Genomic DNA, 17498 nt, shown 5'->3' with positions numbered 1-17498 from the left:
GTGTAAAGGAATAAACAAAAAAGTTAGGCAAAACATTTGAAAACAAACTCGAAACCATAATATGTTACCAACATAGACATGGCATTTTTTTTAAAAAAAAAACACTTTTACAGTTGCAAAACTAAAACCACAGTATCACAGAATGCTGAATGAGCAAAATAATCTCTGTTCAATACTTACCTGCACACGGTTCATTACCAAACAATTTCACAATTTTGAGATCTTGTCATAATTATTTTATTTCCAACCTCTTTAAGGAGCACAGTTTGGAAATGGCGGAGTAAAATCACCACACCCATGACAAAAGTTGAGGCTGTAGGACTAAGAGGTAGGACAACACAGAACCCCAATGGAGGATTATACTAGCTGTGGGTACAGGACCTCATTACGTGAGCAGAGCATTACAATGTACTCACCTGATCCTGAAACATGGTCGATCCGAATGCCCAGACACAAGCAAAGACGAAGTAGATCTCGTACCAGTCTTTGGGGCAATCAGGAGGTACGGTGACAGGTGTCAGGTGGCACTCCAACAGGAAGCACAGCATCTGGAGGTGGCATATCTCGGGGATTGGGGTGATCTTCTTGAAGCGTGTTGTCCGTATGACCTCCAGGCAGGGAGGGATATACTTGTCAAAGAGAATCATGAGAGTAGCCTTCTCAGTCTGCGAACCTCTGGTTTCAATCCAGCTGGCAACATAACTGGAAAGTGGAAATAAACAAATTAAAAATAACATCTTCGGTAGTATGAAAGATCCTGTATTTTGCCATATGCTGGAAAATATATGTATTTTTATTAACTATTTATAATTACAAAGAGTACATTCCCGTTCCTTCATTTATTACATTACATTATTCAAACTTCTTGTTTGAATCATTAGAACCAATGGAATTGAGAAGAAAAAAATTGTGGATTATCCAATTTGCTGAATGAGTCCCAAACATAGTTAATTGTGAAAAAAAGGTAATATCACAATCATTAGGTCTTCTGTTTATAATATTTTTATAAGAAAACGTAAGTATGTTTTCTTATTATCAACCGCGTTCTTTATTCCCCCTAACATGAATATTTTTATGTTTTCTCACTACATGTTACTGTCTTGATTGTATATTTTCTTGATTGTAGGTACACAGAGGAAATGAAGTTTTCCAAATTCCTTATCATTTAAATCATTTAATTCATTCTTGTTTTCATAATTCTAATTCCTTGTATTGTCTTATCTTTGTAAAGTATACTTGGTTCGTTGCGGGAGTTATACTAATTTAGGAAGTTGCAGGAAAGGTCCGTGGATAAACTTCTAGACCAAAGTATCGTACAAAGTCTTTTGGTAGAAGCAATGAAAACCAGGTAAAATGTTCGCTTCTATACCCCTTATTGGGATATCAAACAACTCCAAGAAATACTTCCAAATGCATTGTCACTTTCAATTATAGCCTGAAAATGCAAGAACATGTATTTGCTTCACAAGCTGTAAAAGAAACACGGTATTATTAACTAACACACTTATATTGTTATTACAACCAACTAACCAATACAAAGGTAGAGGTACTTGCAGATTTAGCTTTTGTCAAGAAAGAAGCAGTACTGATTTAAATTTTTAACAAGAACAAGAATTTATCATCAATTGTCCCCTTCGTCAACTACTTACAAGAGCAAACAACAAGAAAGAATTATTAAATCAATTAATACATTTTTTTGTGATGACGTATTCATCCTTTTGTTCACGTCATGCACTGGTTTCATAAATGTTCACAATTATCAACAATGCTTTTAATTTGATTCATCATAACATACTTGCATGTACATACATACGTTTAACAGTTGCGCCTGCGCAATAGCATAAATATCTTTGGTTCAAATAGCAATTGCTAATACATTAGTTTCACGTGATCCAGAAGGTACCTTTTTCCAACTACTTATTGCATTCTTTAATTTATAATTTTCCACAAAAACTACCTTCGAAGTTACACACTCTAATTGGAACAGGTATAACTAGTGCAAAATTAACATGGGGTATGACAAAGGGTAAACCAATGCTCTTTCCCAATTAACAACGTTACGTTCATCACAGAGGATAAACTTACGTAATTTCAATTTTTACGCATTAACTTGCATGAAGCGTATCTCGTAATACGCGTATAATGAAAAATGCGACATGTCAGTGATAGTTACGAAATATTAATAATTACTAATTGCAGTTAAGTACATCCTTTTATGTCTATAGGTACTTCACAATGTAATCACACTTTATGACGTAACAACACATACCTGCTTCACAAACGTTGCCCGCTGTTGTGAAATGGCAATATGGTCAAAAAGGCATCGTCAAATCCATTCATCCAATAAGCATACCTTATATCGCTGCAGATATCATTGCTGATTTTCTTGGTACAACAGGGCCATCATGCGTCAAAACAGTCTAAGTAACTTTCCCCCCTGTGTCCCGTTTTGTGTATCAGACATAGCAGCTATGTCAAATCATTTTCAAGCAACCCACGTTAACAGTTCAAGGGTTGCACAATATTCTCTCCCACAAATGTACATAACATACAAGCACTTTACGTAAGCCCCCACTCTTATCTAATGGTCAAGCAACTACCAAATTAGATCGCAGATACATAATGTTGATTAAACTTCAAAAATCCGTAATCAAGGCAATTAATGTCATTCAATACATGCAACAGGGTATGTACTTACTGTCGAAAACGCACAATAAAATTGTCCTTATGCAAAAACACGATGTCATTCCCCAAAATATATCACTTCCGTCTTTCGTACATTATTCCTTGCCTTGAGTCGAGTGGGAGAGCCATATCCAACTGCATCGCAAAGTTGCATGACTCGACTATCAAGCGTGAATTATGACCAATCAAGATTGAGCATACATGCCCACACACAAATAACCACAGACTTAACCTAAGTGCAAGGGCCATTAGGTTAGTATCAGAAAAAGCTTGTGAGAGCTATTTTCCCAAAGGCTTATACTTCCCCTCAATTATCATCATGGGTAATGTTTACAAACAATCTGTTACACTCATGGGAGGGATAGAATTGCCTTATTTATTAAGAAACAACAATTTTTAGGCTGACAGTAGCCATCTTGAAAACCAAAAATCATGTGCTCCAAATCACATATTTGCTAATTCCCTTATCTTTTATTAAAAGCCAAAGATAACATTTATCCATAAGTAAAATAATGCCTATTTTATGAAAAGTAAACTCATTTGCAGTTATCTGGCATAATTAAGCCAGAAAAGGTTAAAAAACATCTTTGTTTACACTTTTCAATCAAGTGATAACTCTGCCATCTGGTGGTAGGAATTGGAACCTCCACAGACAAGGAAAAGTCTCAGGTGACCACAGCAAGCCAATGAGAAGCTTTCAAGGCTGTGATGTCACACAGGGGAAAATAGATGGCCTATTATGATTTGAGCTTGCCGTTCAAGCTCACTTGTATTCCAGACCCACCTGAGAGCAGGTCAGAGGTGAAGTTGCTGGCAAAATTCAATGCGTTAATGGCCGTGTGTGCCGTTAACAAAGGATTGACAAGGGAAACAGGGATCTAAGGTCCAGATATAGTAAATATGGACCTAAGTGTGTGTGATCAAGTAGGATATTGTGTCCAAGACAGCATCTAAGGATTCCAGTGTAAATTTCGGCAATGTACCGAGTTCTGTGTTCCTCATCAAAACTGAAAGTCCAGACCGCATGGTCGGCAAAACTGACGCCATAGCAGCATCCATGGAACATCAGTCAATATCCATGTTGTTTTCAGCCATCCATACAAGAAAAGCCAGGAAAGCTCACCCATCACTCCCGAACTGCCTTTATCACTTCAAGGAACTATGAAGTTTTAGCGGTGTATACCCCAAAAATGGTCAGGTGTCGGGATGTGGCTATTGAGAGTGAAATAGTGTGTGTGGCCCCCAGGTATGAAAGATATAATGTCCAATAGGCTGATATGTAAGTACAGATTCCTTTTGCATATCTCTTGTGTGTGTTTTATGTACAGTGAAATGTTCATGTTTGGTGGTGGCTATGCCACAAGCAGTGTTCTTTGTGAATAAATGTGTCGTTCAAAGGTGCCTGACCTGTTATCAGTGCAGTGAATCATAAGACTAGCAAAGCCTCCTCTAGCTACCGTTTCTGAAATTTAGGCTAAAGTTCGTCTGTTGCTTAACAGGTCTCTCAAGGGATACCTGTTATTATACGGTATGACGGTACCATAATGAGTACCATCATAATGTGAAAAATAAAATAATTCTGTCACTTGAAATCTACGATTTAAGTTCGTATTTGGTGGTTTATATTTGTACAAAATTAATTTACATCACTTTGGCTTTGTTCTAATTGAAGTACGTATGTAAACTTCAAACATTTAAAATATTTTAATATCTCAGCGATGTAATTTGGTTTGTGATGTATCAAGAATGTGCTTACCGTAGATTGCCAATTTATGCAAAATCGCACATATGTTTAGTTTCAACCGGTTTTACTTACTCATTCATAAGTATATGAGTACGAACATGTATTTAATATGTATTACTAACACGTACAATCCATTTGAAATAAGTTTTGGTAGAATTTCGACGATAAAATTACGATTTGTTACAAGGAGCACCTTGAAGAGTAATCCTAAAGTTTTAAAGTTGTGAAACATAGCCAACTCACATAAAGGGAAAAATCTAAGTTGTGCGTAAAAAACCTTTTTCCCACCAAAATTGTAAAACTTAAAATAACCTTTAAAGGTAAAAAGAAAATACGTAAACATGTAATAGAGTATTGTAATATCTGTTTTATTGTATCTAATTTATTTTACAAGCATTTTCATGTATTATATCTGTACAATTCTATAATTGTCACTTGAAAAATAATAACAAGTTTGTATTCTGTGCATAAAGTTGTAACAGTGTGAGTTTGGATACACTGCTTGATCTCTAAGATCGCTGACTCGCAGGATGGAGTCGCTAAATTGGACAAGGACTTAAATTGGATCTATTTTTCTTAAAAGAACAAGATTTGTCCGTGAAATGTGATATTTCTGTCACTAAAAGAATAGTATCGGTTTTTCTATCTTCAGAAAGGCCGTGAAGAACCTTAAAAGTGAAGAGAACATGAAAATAGTGAACTGTCGCAAAGACGTAAATTGACAGCCATCTTGTCTTCATGACGGACTTACAGATAAGTATTTTCGAAATGGCAAATAGCCATAAATTGACAAGACACATGTTGTTGTTATGAAAAGTATAAATTACTCTGAATTTTGAAGAATCTACTGAACTTGTATATACATAATTTGTCTTATATTGTTCTTAGATGTAATCGAGAGTATGATGCAAATTGTCTCGTAAAAATCTACGCAAAATAGGAAGATCTTACATGTGCTTATAAATTGACTTGATATCGTGCTTAATGTAAAGAAAACTGGAAATATGTAAAAATGATATCGTAAAGCAAAACTTGCTTCATTAAATATGTAAGGATGTACTAAATTTATGTGAGAACAATTTTTACGCAGTTGTTAATTTTGTTTAAAATACACTGTTCGTTAACACTTGATTTTTGGTAATTTTCTTTTATTACTTCGAAAGTTAATACAGTAATTGGGTCAGTAAGTTAATACATAGAAATTTGACTTGAACTTCTTGGCAACGTATAATGTAAAATTAAAAAACAATTTTCTTAATTTATTTTTAAAAAATAACCACGACTGTGTAATTCTTAGCCGAGGAAAAATGTCGTTTACGGTTATTATAACGGAACACCACACGTGGAATAGGGTCTGCGTGTGGTTGCGTACAGCATGGCTCTCTCTTTCTTTCCTCTTTACGACTAAGTGTTGTTTTTGGTTAGTTTTAGAGGAATCTCTTTCAACTAAGCAAAACCAACCGAACCATCAATAATATAGTATAAAGTAAAAGAGAAAATAACTCATAAAGTAAAAGTACAAAAAACTTCCCCCTTTAGTATCTCGCCAGTGCTCTTGGAGTGCAACTGATTTGAATTCACGAAAGAATAGTTGATCGCACAGAAGTGTCTGTTCTGCCATCTACTGATAAAAGGCGTAAGCACAAGCAAGGTATACAAAGTGTGTAAGGTAGCACAACTATTCCCTATGCAAAGCGATGGGAACCTGTGACGTATTTTACGAGTTACGAAAATCGTCACACCTTCTAGTTTATGTATTAGTACTTGCAATTATTTTAAAGTTTTTAAGGTGAACAAGTATGCTGGGTTTCTACTACATGCCCTACAAGACCTGAATATTTTTATCTTTTTTCTTCATATCTATACAGGGTGTTTCAGAAGTCTCAGATGGATTTTAGTCATTAATAACTCAAAAACAATTTAAGATAGCAACTCACAGTATTTCTGCATTTCACTCGGCAAATCAAAAAAGGTGAATTGATCTCAATTTTGATAGAGACAATCAATCAACTTTTGTGGACTTCACCCAAATGACACACAAGACTCCTTTGACATGCTGCTCACTCGTCTGGATTCTTTGACTTCCTTTCCTGTCAACAACACTACCAGTCCCCATAAACTTGTTGTACCAAACATTGCAGGTGGAGGGTTCCGCTCATACCTTGTTCTGGAGTCTCTGTGTGTCTGAATAACGCATTGTCTTGATCAACGACATTCCTTGGTGCATTATCCTTTTCTCCATTTTTCTCAATAAACACTCTTGCAGTGTTACTCTGGCTACTACAAACACCTAGCAGGGTTCACAGAAACTTTTCGAGTTAACAATTGCAACACAAATAAAATGCAACTTGCTATCATTAACAGTTTTTCAAGTTATTAATGAACAAAAAATGCATTAGAGAGTTCTGGAACAACAAAGAAATGTGTTGTTTATAAATAGTGAATAATGTATTTTTCAGCACAAGGCGTAAGACAGTGTGCGTCAAATTACACAGTGTTGAGAATTAATTACAGTGGAATCCAGATATTACATTCTTGGCTTTTACATTTTTCCTGCATTTCAAGTTCCCATCTTGATTCCATGGTATTTTGAAATTAAGTATAATTTTTAGTTATTTTGAATATAAGCTGCACTCCATTTTCTCCTCCAATTTTGGGTACATACAATAAAAAACTATGTATGTGTAAATAAGGTAACTTCCATAGATATAAAAAGATTACAGATGTATTTGAATTTGAATTTAAAATTTTGGGTGCATCAGCACTAAGACTATTTTGCACTCATCACATTATACGGGGTCCAGCCTCTTACCTTAAACTAATATAACATAACTGCATGCCGTATAACTAAAAATCTTAAAACATTCTGACTTTGGATAAAAGCTGAGGCTGTAAAAGGGCACTCAGCACACACAAGGACAAAATACAGGACAACACAGAATTTACTGGCCATTTGGCCAGATGGCAGTCTGCAAATGCAGTCCAGGGTGTACTATGTTGATGTGAGGTTGACAATTGGGTGTACTACAAGGAGGGTCACCCTGCAGATGTATTGTATGTCTACTTTAATAGCAAGTTTTTATAAAAATACTTACGGGTTCCATCCCAGATCCTGTGGGTTAATGAACAAGATCCCTGCTCTTGATACTGTGGCAGGGGTAGCAGTCTTCAAGTGTGCTATTTCAAACAACAGCCTCATGCCAGGTGTTAATGCAATCCTCTCATTGCTAGCCAACGTCAGCACCTGAAGTTGATGAAACAGTACTTGTAAGATCTGACTTGCCATAAAACAGGTTGAAAAACTTGTCATTTACATTTTTTGCAAAAGATTTTGGGTACAATTAGAGACTAAGATTTTTTGCAAATGCTTTAATATGCTAATAACCAAGTTTTAAGTGTTAAACTGCTTTGACTGTGGAAGTGAATAAAATTCATTCAACAGTGTTCAAAATAAATGAACAAAAATAAACTATAAAAACAGTTTATGCAAAATATCTCCCATTGAGAAGTTGATTCAAGTCAAATTCATTTTTATTAACAAATCCTTGCAATTGTATCTAAAGATATCTGTTTGGCAGTTACGCGGGAGAGTAAATACTTGCAAGTAAAAAGCCACTTCCTTTTCCTGAACTTTTAATGGTTTTTGGATGTATTCTTGACTTTTCCACATTTTTCAAGATCAGTGGGAAACCTGTTGTTATTACTTACCTGGTGAAGACTGCTTGAAGCAATTGAGTTATTGGGTTTGAAAGAAATACATGCATTTCATAAATCAATGAAACCAAGCAAGTAAAAAGCTTTTCTAATATTTAACAACACAGTATTTCCATAATTTTATGACAAAATAAAGTAATGTTATACTATAATATACACATGAATTTAAAACTTAAGAATATAATTTGTTTATCACTTCTAATCATACCTTATTGTCGTCCATCAGAGTGTTCAAGGACTCAATCCACATAGGATCAATGTCTCCATCCAGAACAATCCACTTTGGAGCATTTCCTGGGATATTTGCCTGATCTCTCATTATCACTGAAAATAGGCCTGGAAAACAACAATATCATTCATATTTTATCACTGATACAAGTGCATACTTAGACACATTCCAATTGTAATCAGGAACTAATTTCTTTAAATCTACAAGAACAATGAACTTGAACAACATCTATAGTTTGTACTACAGAAAGTTAGGAAGAAATCTATGTTTGACCATGACTTGAATCCAGCCTTTGGCATACTGTACCACTGCTCTTTCAACTGAGAAACTAAACTAAACCTTGGTGCAACCTATCTTGACAGTGACGTCAGCTGGGACCGCACTGTAACTTGATGTATCACTCTGCGCCAAGCATGAAAAATTCTCTCCATCACATTTTGCGTCTCAGAGTCCGCAGAGAGGAGGAGCGGAATGTTCTAGTGTACAGCTTGATCTTCATGCGGAGAAATGTCAATGCATGGCGCTAACAAAATACGAATACGAAAAGAAAAACAAATTACAAAGTTAAAAATATATTTGGACTGAGAAACTAACAGACTTTTCATGTTTTGAATATGTGTAATAAACTAAGTACTGATGTAAAGTAAACTTTTTTTTACCAGTCTTCCACGAAAGCCAGTCTTGATGTAATTTTTTCTCGAAGCATTGTTTGGTACATTCCCATTGCGAACAGAATTATATGGATTATCCATTACCCATAACAATTATGCTACTTGGTTGTAGTTTGGGTAGAATATCGACAAATGCTGCCTCAATGCTTTTCTCGAATGAAGCAACAAACACTTTCCACAAAACCATCTTCGCTTCATACATACACAACAACGAACCTTCCTTTTTTCCACCTAGGGCTGAACTCTGAGCCTAGATGGAAAACATACCAATGTGACAGGCACGTATATAGAAATACATTTCGGAGGGGGGGGGGGGGGGTTTCTGACCAAGTGTCTCAATAATAATAATATAATTAGAATAATTATATTGAATTAAAGTAATATTAATTAAATATGTAAATTAATTAACATTGCATTGTTGTTATTACATGAATAGGTAAAAATTGTAAGAGAATATATAGAATAACAACATCCTTTCATTATGTAACTCAGGTGTAGTTAAGATTGCCAAAATTTCTGTGAAAGCAACAGCCTTGGCAAGGAAATTAATGTCAAATAGACATATGCGTAGAATTGAATATTTATTGAATAACAAAAAAAGGATTTAAATCATCTTGTAATAGACAAAAATAATTATACTGTGATCACTTTTAATTGCCTATTGGAATTGACAAAAAGTAAATTTGGTGATTAATATTTCATGAATATTATCATAAGTAGTAGTGTGCACAAATCTTTGGAAGCAGTATGAGCTAAATTCCTTACCTTCAATAAGTTCAGCGGGGTATACCCATCGATTGTACAACAAATGCTAAACAATTATATTTTGAATATTTAATTTTAATCCTTGCTAAGTCTTTCGGGGGAGGTCAAAATCCCATGGATTCCCTAAATACATCCTTGCAATTTGAAACAACTGTTGTGTCCTCCCAAGCTTTGTTTACAGAATGGCTGAAGGCTGACATGAACTCACGCCTGATACATGCAATAAAGATTTCTCTTTCACAGCGATCCGATATCGCTTTATTGGCGCAGATATTGGTAGAGACAAGCAACAATGTTGTCTACAAACACTTCTATATCTTAATACAAACCCAGGTCGTACAAAATAAGCCTCAATGTTGATGTGCTTATGGATCAAGATCTCAATCAATTGTGGCAGCCACTTTTCCCACTGTTGGAAATTTACTTTTTCCATTGCCCCTAAACGTTTTTGTGACAATTGAACTTTCAGTTTCAACACAAATATGTCACAAATGCAAATACGTTTACACATCCCCCCCCCCACATGACTATTCTAAGTTTTCCCTCTACAATGTGATTTAAAGTAACAAGCAAGCAAAACCCCTGCCTGGAAATCACTCACTGAGGATGCATGACAACCAGCAGACAAATATAGTCCCCCTTACCCTCACTTCGCCCCTCAATCAGCTCCGAGATTTGGGTCAACGAACCCACGCATAATTTATTTAGCTTTGACTTGCAGCATAACAATCATACCGGAAACTCTTCATTTCAACAGGTTTTTCAGAATCTAACATCTGTTATACATTTTACTGTATACGATGCAACGTGCTTCAAGTAAGGAACTATATTTTTGTTCTCTAGTCTCACGAACTTGCCGTTCAAAGGTGTGTTGCCATCCTGTGTTCATTATCTGAATCCAAATCAGTTTTGTACAGTTTATTATGTTTATGTATCGTGCTCACTTGAATGGTTATTTATTATAGTTATTATATTCTGCAAGAATTCTCACATTGTGACATTTTGATTTTCCTTCCCTTGTATCTTAGTGAATTTCATTCCCTTGTTTTTCTTCTTTCCGACTGCAGACGGTGAAAGTATGAATGCTGTTACGACATCACTGTCAAGATAGGTTGCACCTGAGTATAGTCCAACGTAATGTAATGCAGTAGAACCTTGAAGTTTTCAGGGGTTGATGGTGAAACTTTAAATGTGGGAAAATATAAAATTCAGGAAAATTTTTCAGCATGCTATCTTATTACTACAATGAAGATTGAATGAATAATGTGTGAAAATGTGAAATCCAGGAACATAAACTCAAGATTCTACTGTATTTGAGTTCTTTGCACCAATTTACAACAGTAGTGACATCTCAAACCACGAATATACTCTAAAATAATTCTGATTCCAATATTCAACTGATTCCGTTATAATAATTTAATAACAGCACAAGATATATATATATATATAAATCAAAGAAAGAGAAAGGTAACACTCACCAGACAGTGAAAACATTTGAATTTTCGCAAACTTCCGGTTCAGTCTTTCTTCTTACTCTGAAGATGCAACGCTAAAGTTTGCAAAAATTCAATTTTTTTCACTGTCTGGTTGAGTGTTTCCTTTCTCCTTCTTTGAATTTTATTTAGCCTTTTTGGCCCTCCTTGCTTTCATACATATATATATATAAATAAAAGAAGGAGAAAGGAAACATTCACCGGACAGTGGAAAAATTCAAAATTTTTGCTAGGAAGAAGAAGCGGTGTGTAGAATGAAAAAACACTGTTTCGTCAACAGGCTCGTCGAAAACTGCGAGTGTGTGGCATGGGTTGGGAGGGAGGGCAGGAGGGATGGGATGGCTTGGGAGGGAGGGTGGGTGTTACTGGGTGGCCTTGTTCAGGCCAGGTGGAGTGGTTGCACTCATGGCCAATATATAGGCCCTCCTTGCTTTTATCAAGTAAGTAAGTAAGTAAGTGTAAGTAAGTAAGTAAGTGTAAGTAAGAGTAAATAAGTGTAAGTAAGTAAGTAAGAGTAAGTAAGTTAGTAAGTAAGTAAGTAAGTATGTAAGTAAGTATGTAAGTAAGTAAGTATGTAAGTAAGTAAGTATGTATGTATGTATGTATTTGAATATAAATATTCACTAATTTCTGTTTTTGTATTACAAATATCTTTAGAGATCTTTAGAGGGTGTCCTTCTCCTCTTGCATCATTTGACAGTGACACTGGAGATCTGTATTTTTCATGCATATTTATTTGCATACTTGAGTAAAAATAACTGCATATTCGTTTGCTTTATGTGTAGACAATTTTATAACAATTTCATAGGATTTTCTTAACTATTTTCAATTCATGTTTTTATGCACAAATTTTTCAGGTCCCTACTTATAGGTTGTTTTCAGCATAAATGGTATACCATCTTCCATTAAACTTTCAACGATAAGAAGCAGAGTATCAGAATCAGTTTGTATTAGATATTCTCATTAGAAATTATCTTCATCAAATCTCTAACCTACAGGCATACACAACAATGAATAGTACCATCTTTCCACTCTCTCGTGGCAGGGTTAATAACACCAAACAACTCATCATTTGTCACAGCCTTAGGATCAAGGTCACTGAAAACTGGCTTCAGTTTCTGATTCTGGTATGTTCGGAACAATGTCTTCCAGACCTCAGACTTTCCATTGCCAGCACCAGCCAAATTAAACACAGAATGGCGAACAGCAAACAATTCTTTCAACTGAACAACCTGTAACAATTATGTAATTATCGTCAATTTTCTATTTTTGGCTACTTACTGCCAATTTTCCACCCTATTAAGGTTAATTGTGATGGTGAGGATGAATGATGACAAGATGAAATGGATGAAACAACAAACATAGTAATCACGGCTGAAACAAAAAGATTAGGAGCAAGATCTATTCAGTCCTGCACTCAACATGCATGGTCACTGAGACAGTAAGATTAAATAATTATAATAAAATATAATACTAATAAAAAATAATAAACAATAATAATCATGTGTAATTGTAATATGCTACACATGCAATAAGTAGTAAACTCGGATATAAGGAGTCAAGATAGCCAAGAGGGATAAAAACTTGTTTTTTCGTGGATGCAAAAAATGAAAGTACAACAAAGAATGATCACCTTTAAACTACAGACTTTCATTAATAACACGGGTCTACAAAAAAACATTATTTTTTAGTTGCCAAAGATTTCTGAACGAATTTTTGGAACGAATTTATGGTATTTTTGTTGTGCTGAATCTGAAAATAACAACAGCTTTGCCAAGTTGGCTCTAGTTCTTGAGGTACTTGGTATCCTTTGATTTTAAGTTTATCTCAATAAGAGCTACAGGTGTCGACATGAATGGGCCTCAAACTCGTGAACTCATTAATGATGCAAATCTCTCAAATTTTAAGAATGATATTGAAGCTTCTACATGATAGCATGGCTTTTATTTTAGAATATAAAAATATTTCTCTAGCCGATCCATTTCACAGAATATATTTATTAAAAGTTAGTTTTTCTTTATCTGTTTTATTTTTTGAGATTTATTTATATTGTTGAGGGGAATGAAACGTGCGTTCTTGACGAGCAGGCCGCGTAAATGATGTGCTGCATTTGTGGTGAATATTCTGTGCAGAAACAAAGAAAACTGTCACTGCCTTTGTAATGGAAGCATATCTTGCATATTGAAGTAGTTTGTTAAGTCTTGGATAAAGGTGGCGAGTGTTTCATTACATCCATAGATCTCTTCATGAACTGAGTATTGAGATACTAAAAACGGGGATCTTTGATGGGCCTCAAACTAGTGAACTCATTAATGATGCAAATCTCTCAAATTTTAAGAATGATATTGAAGCTTCTACATGATTCAGTTGTGTCTGAGTTGCCAAGTTGTCAATTACTTCTTTGGCAATCACAGACATGAAAACTATGAAGAACTGGTGCAAAACTTGCTCAGAAACTTCAAATATTTTGTAATTAATATGTGCATAAAGATAAATTTCCTCCAAATCCACTTATACAGTTTTCCAGATAATCTTGATGATTTTAATGGAAAACAAAGAAAACACCAAGATATAAAGGAGATGATGGAGGAAACATTTCAAAGCAGATGAGACAGATTGAGAAAGCAGATCAATGGTGGCCATTAGGAGGGGTGTGGAGGACATTTCTCTCCCCCTTTTTTGCCTCCGCACTATAGTCTCTTAATGATAAGCCATGTCTACTAAGGGAGACTAAACTGTCCTTGCACCTGCCCCCTCCGCCGTGCCAGTTTTGGTACCCAATCATCGCTAGTGTGGGAGATTATTTCTGGGATCTTCAACGTGATTGTTCCGACACCCTACACAGGAGAAAATCTCGAAACAACGTTTTTCTCATCATTAAGAGTGATTAACAATGAGATTTCATGCTTTTTTATATTTTTTAAAGGACAGCCATTACTCAAAAACTAGAGCCAATGTAGAAAAACTGATATCATATTCAAGATCACAATGGCAAAGATACTCTAAAATGACTATAATTTCGTTGGTAATGAAATGTGTGTTTACCAGTGTACTACCACATACTGACAACAGGTGATAGAAAACCAAGAACTATGGAGGAGAAGAGGAGAGACCAAAATATAGATACAGATAAAAATTGAAAAAATGAACAGGGCACAGGCATTGAGCCTATCGTAAGGAGGCAATAAGGGAGAAGGAAAAGCCTAGAATGAACTAAAGGGGAGGGCTGGAAGTACAGCCAGATGATAGATATTTTATTTATATCCTCTGTTCCACAAGGGACAACAGAAATTAAGTGAAGATGATCTGAAAAGAATCCTGTCCACAATGTGGTAGGACACAATCTAAAAGACTAGTTTGCTGCAGTCATACAAAACTTACCAGAGATGGCAAAAACTAAGCCTGTTTTAAGTCCAATTTATGGTTAGATAAGCTAATTGGGACTGGATCAACAGTTTAAAGTGGGATCTGAACTACTGTGCAATGCCTGGGGATCAAACCTGGAGCCCCTTGTTTATAAGGTGGCAGAAATGGCTACTACACTATTGCGTAAATGGCAATGGTGAATCAAAATCAGGGGAGAATATGTTTCAAAATTCATGGTACAGTTTGTCACCATTGATCATGTGGGGACCAGTAATAAAGTAGAGTAGCAATCAAATGAATGTTCCTCCTATTAATTTGTGAACCATGACACAAAATACAACAAAAACAAACAAACAAAAAAAAAGAACAACTTTAATCTCAATTAAAAAAAAATGATCAAAATACCTTCAAAACAAATCCATCTTCAGGCTGAAGCTTCAGATCCACAGCTGCATCTTTTATGGATTTTTCAAATTCCAGATCCCTCTTTCGTGGAACATCGAGGGCAGGGAACAGGTCGCCAATGAGACCCATGAAGACACCGACGTCATCTGTCACAATCTTAGGAATGTTGAAGTCTCTGAGGGCCCTCATCAATACTTGGTCCTCAGGCCTGCCAGGGTCTCCTCTCTGGAAATACACGAGGGTTTATCAGGACTCCAGGAGTGGCACACAAAGCTTTCAGGCACAATAAAATTATTCATGCCAATAAGAATTATACTTAACTGTAGGGCTGAGCCATTTTGAACCATTACCAGTGCAAATTTACTTACCTAATCTGTCCTCTTCTACCTTGCGATGTAGAGGTCCAGTGCAAATACTGTTAACAATTCTCACCAATTCCAAAGTTCATACTTGCAATTGTAGCAAACCAATTCAGAGTATTTTAGTACATAAATTTCCATTGGAACTATACCATATCAATCATCCACAGTTTTCCTTTAAAATATTCATAATTTCCCATGAGATAAATCATTTAATCAGAAAATCCCTCTCTCCCCACAATTTGCATAATTTCCAGGATATTAAGACTGTGAAAGTGCCATGTGGCATTTTTGCAGACTCCATGAGACACCCTACCTTCAGAAAATATTGGCCAGCATCAGTTAGTTATTATATTCCATCCAATACTTTCCAATACTGATACCACCATTACTGACACCAATACACTGGTCTTGGCATCAGTTCAACGATACTTAAGAGTAGCTAAACTAGCTATAAAAGATAACTATTATTACATTTCATAATATGTTACGTATCCAATGGGACCAACTCATGTAAACAGTTTGCTGAGGTGGAATAGAGATGGCAGCACAAGGTGTGCAAGATTGAAGATTAACACAAGATACGCGAATGGCAGTGTAAATAAGCACAGAGTAATTTGGAAAGATGAACAACAATAGAATCCATTATAAGAGGATGAAGAAAATATATAAAAACAATAAATTAATGTAAATACTTAATAAATAAAATTGGTGTTCTGTACTGTTCTACAGAAAAGTATAATATGTATCATGAAAATTAAGACTTGAAATTACAAATTCAATTGGTTCATTCAGTACAGACATGCTCATTACAGGACACGCTAAAATAACTAGAAGAGGAGGAATAACAAATTTCAGAAAACTATTTTTTCATGAAAGATTAACTAGATTTCTCATCTTGAATGGACACTTACTAATATGACTCACCCTACTGCATGTCCTTCCTTTCATAAATGTTTACTAAGCCTAGTCCCCGGCCGGGTCAAATCCGGGAACTTTTCTAACGTTGGAAGCGGCCCCGGTGCCCACCCAGTGTCGAATAACATGGGTACCTGGGGGAAACCCTGGGGGGTAAAGGCGGTCAGGGGTGTGATGCTGATCACATCACCCCCACTCACGACCGGATCAAGAAAGTGTGGGGCGTTACCACCAGACCCCCTATACGCCTTCATGGCGTAGTGCTAAGCACAGGGGAGCACTGTTTTTTTTTTATATATATACATTTAGTCACTGGGTTATTATCTCATCTCTCTCTCTTTCATGTTCATTTACTCTCTCCTTAACTGTATTAGGCTCCCACATATTCAAATGGTTATCACTTTGACCTTTGATGCTAGCGATCCCTTGTTCCATTCCTGTTGGGAGCCTCTGAAATTTTGGTGTTAACCCAGCATCATGAGGACAATTGGGGAGCTACTTGAAAAGAAGAAGTAGCGGGCCCTGGTCTTGAAAGCCAGAGAACAGGGGTGATGGGACTCAATGCACAAGCACCATGGAATTTATTTTAGTCAATTGTGCAGACAGTCGCCTTTAGGTACACTTTGGTATATTCTTTGCAGGTCATCTGATACACCCTTGGTATATTCAAATCTGTTCCAGGTTCCAGGTGGAGGCATATAGTGATTTGGATCCACTTTAAACTGTAGGTCCAGTCCAGCCTTACTGTGCATAAAGTAGACTTAAAACACCAAATCATTCAATCAAAACTGTTCCAGTTTTTCTACATCTTTTATATCTATTAAATTATCCTTTGACACCGTGCTGGGCTTCGTACGCTAGATCATAACTTCTCTAATGCTTTCTGTGAACTTCTTTGTACATCACATGATATATATAATTGCTTCACTTAGAGGGTTCCTGTGCAACCAAATTGTTCGCACCCTCTCATATTCCCTCTTCAAAATGTTCATCCACAATTTCTCTATTGCTGTCCAGGTATAACCATTTAAGTTATACTTTCTTGAATATTCCATAACCATGGTTCCATACATCTTCCAATTACTAAAACATACATGCCCTTCATAAATTTGATGGTATAGCCTGAGATACATGAATAAAATGAGACAT

General features: G+C 35.8%; 1 protein-coding gene across 1 annotated transcript in view; it reads right to left on the bottom strand.

Moving 5' to 3' along the window:
- The window catches only part of LOC145988599 (dynein beta chain, ciliary-like), a 292854-nt gene that overhangs the window by 101044 nt on the left and 174312 nt on the right, over nucleotides 1–17498 (bottom strand). Inside the window, exons 37-41 of the mRNA XM_083123590.1 lie at nucleotides 15073–15297; nucleotides 12323–12533; nucleotides 8352–8479; nucleotides 7525–7673; nucleotides 417–702 (exon numbers count right to left, since the gene is read on the bottom strand). Of these exons, the coding sequence (XP_082979716.1) occupies nucleotides 417–702; nucleotides 7525–7673; nucleotides 8352–8479; nucleotides 12323–12533; nucleotides 15073–15297 (999 nt within the window). The remainder of the gene's footprint in view (nucleotides 1–416; nucleotides 703–7524; nucleotides 7674–8351; nucleotides 8480–12322; nucleotides 12534–15072; nucleotides 15298–17498) is intronic.

Source organism: Lepisma saccharinum, chromosome 6 (genome assembly GCF_977018435.1).
Source record: "Lepisma saccharinum chromosome 6, izLepSacc3.1, whole genome shotgun sequence".
Lineage (NCBI taxonomy): Eukaryota > Metazoa > Arthropoda > Insecta > Zygentoma > Lepismatidae > Lepisma > Lepisma saccharinum.
This window is presented reverse-complemented; position numbering and strand designations above follow the sequence as displayed.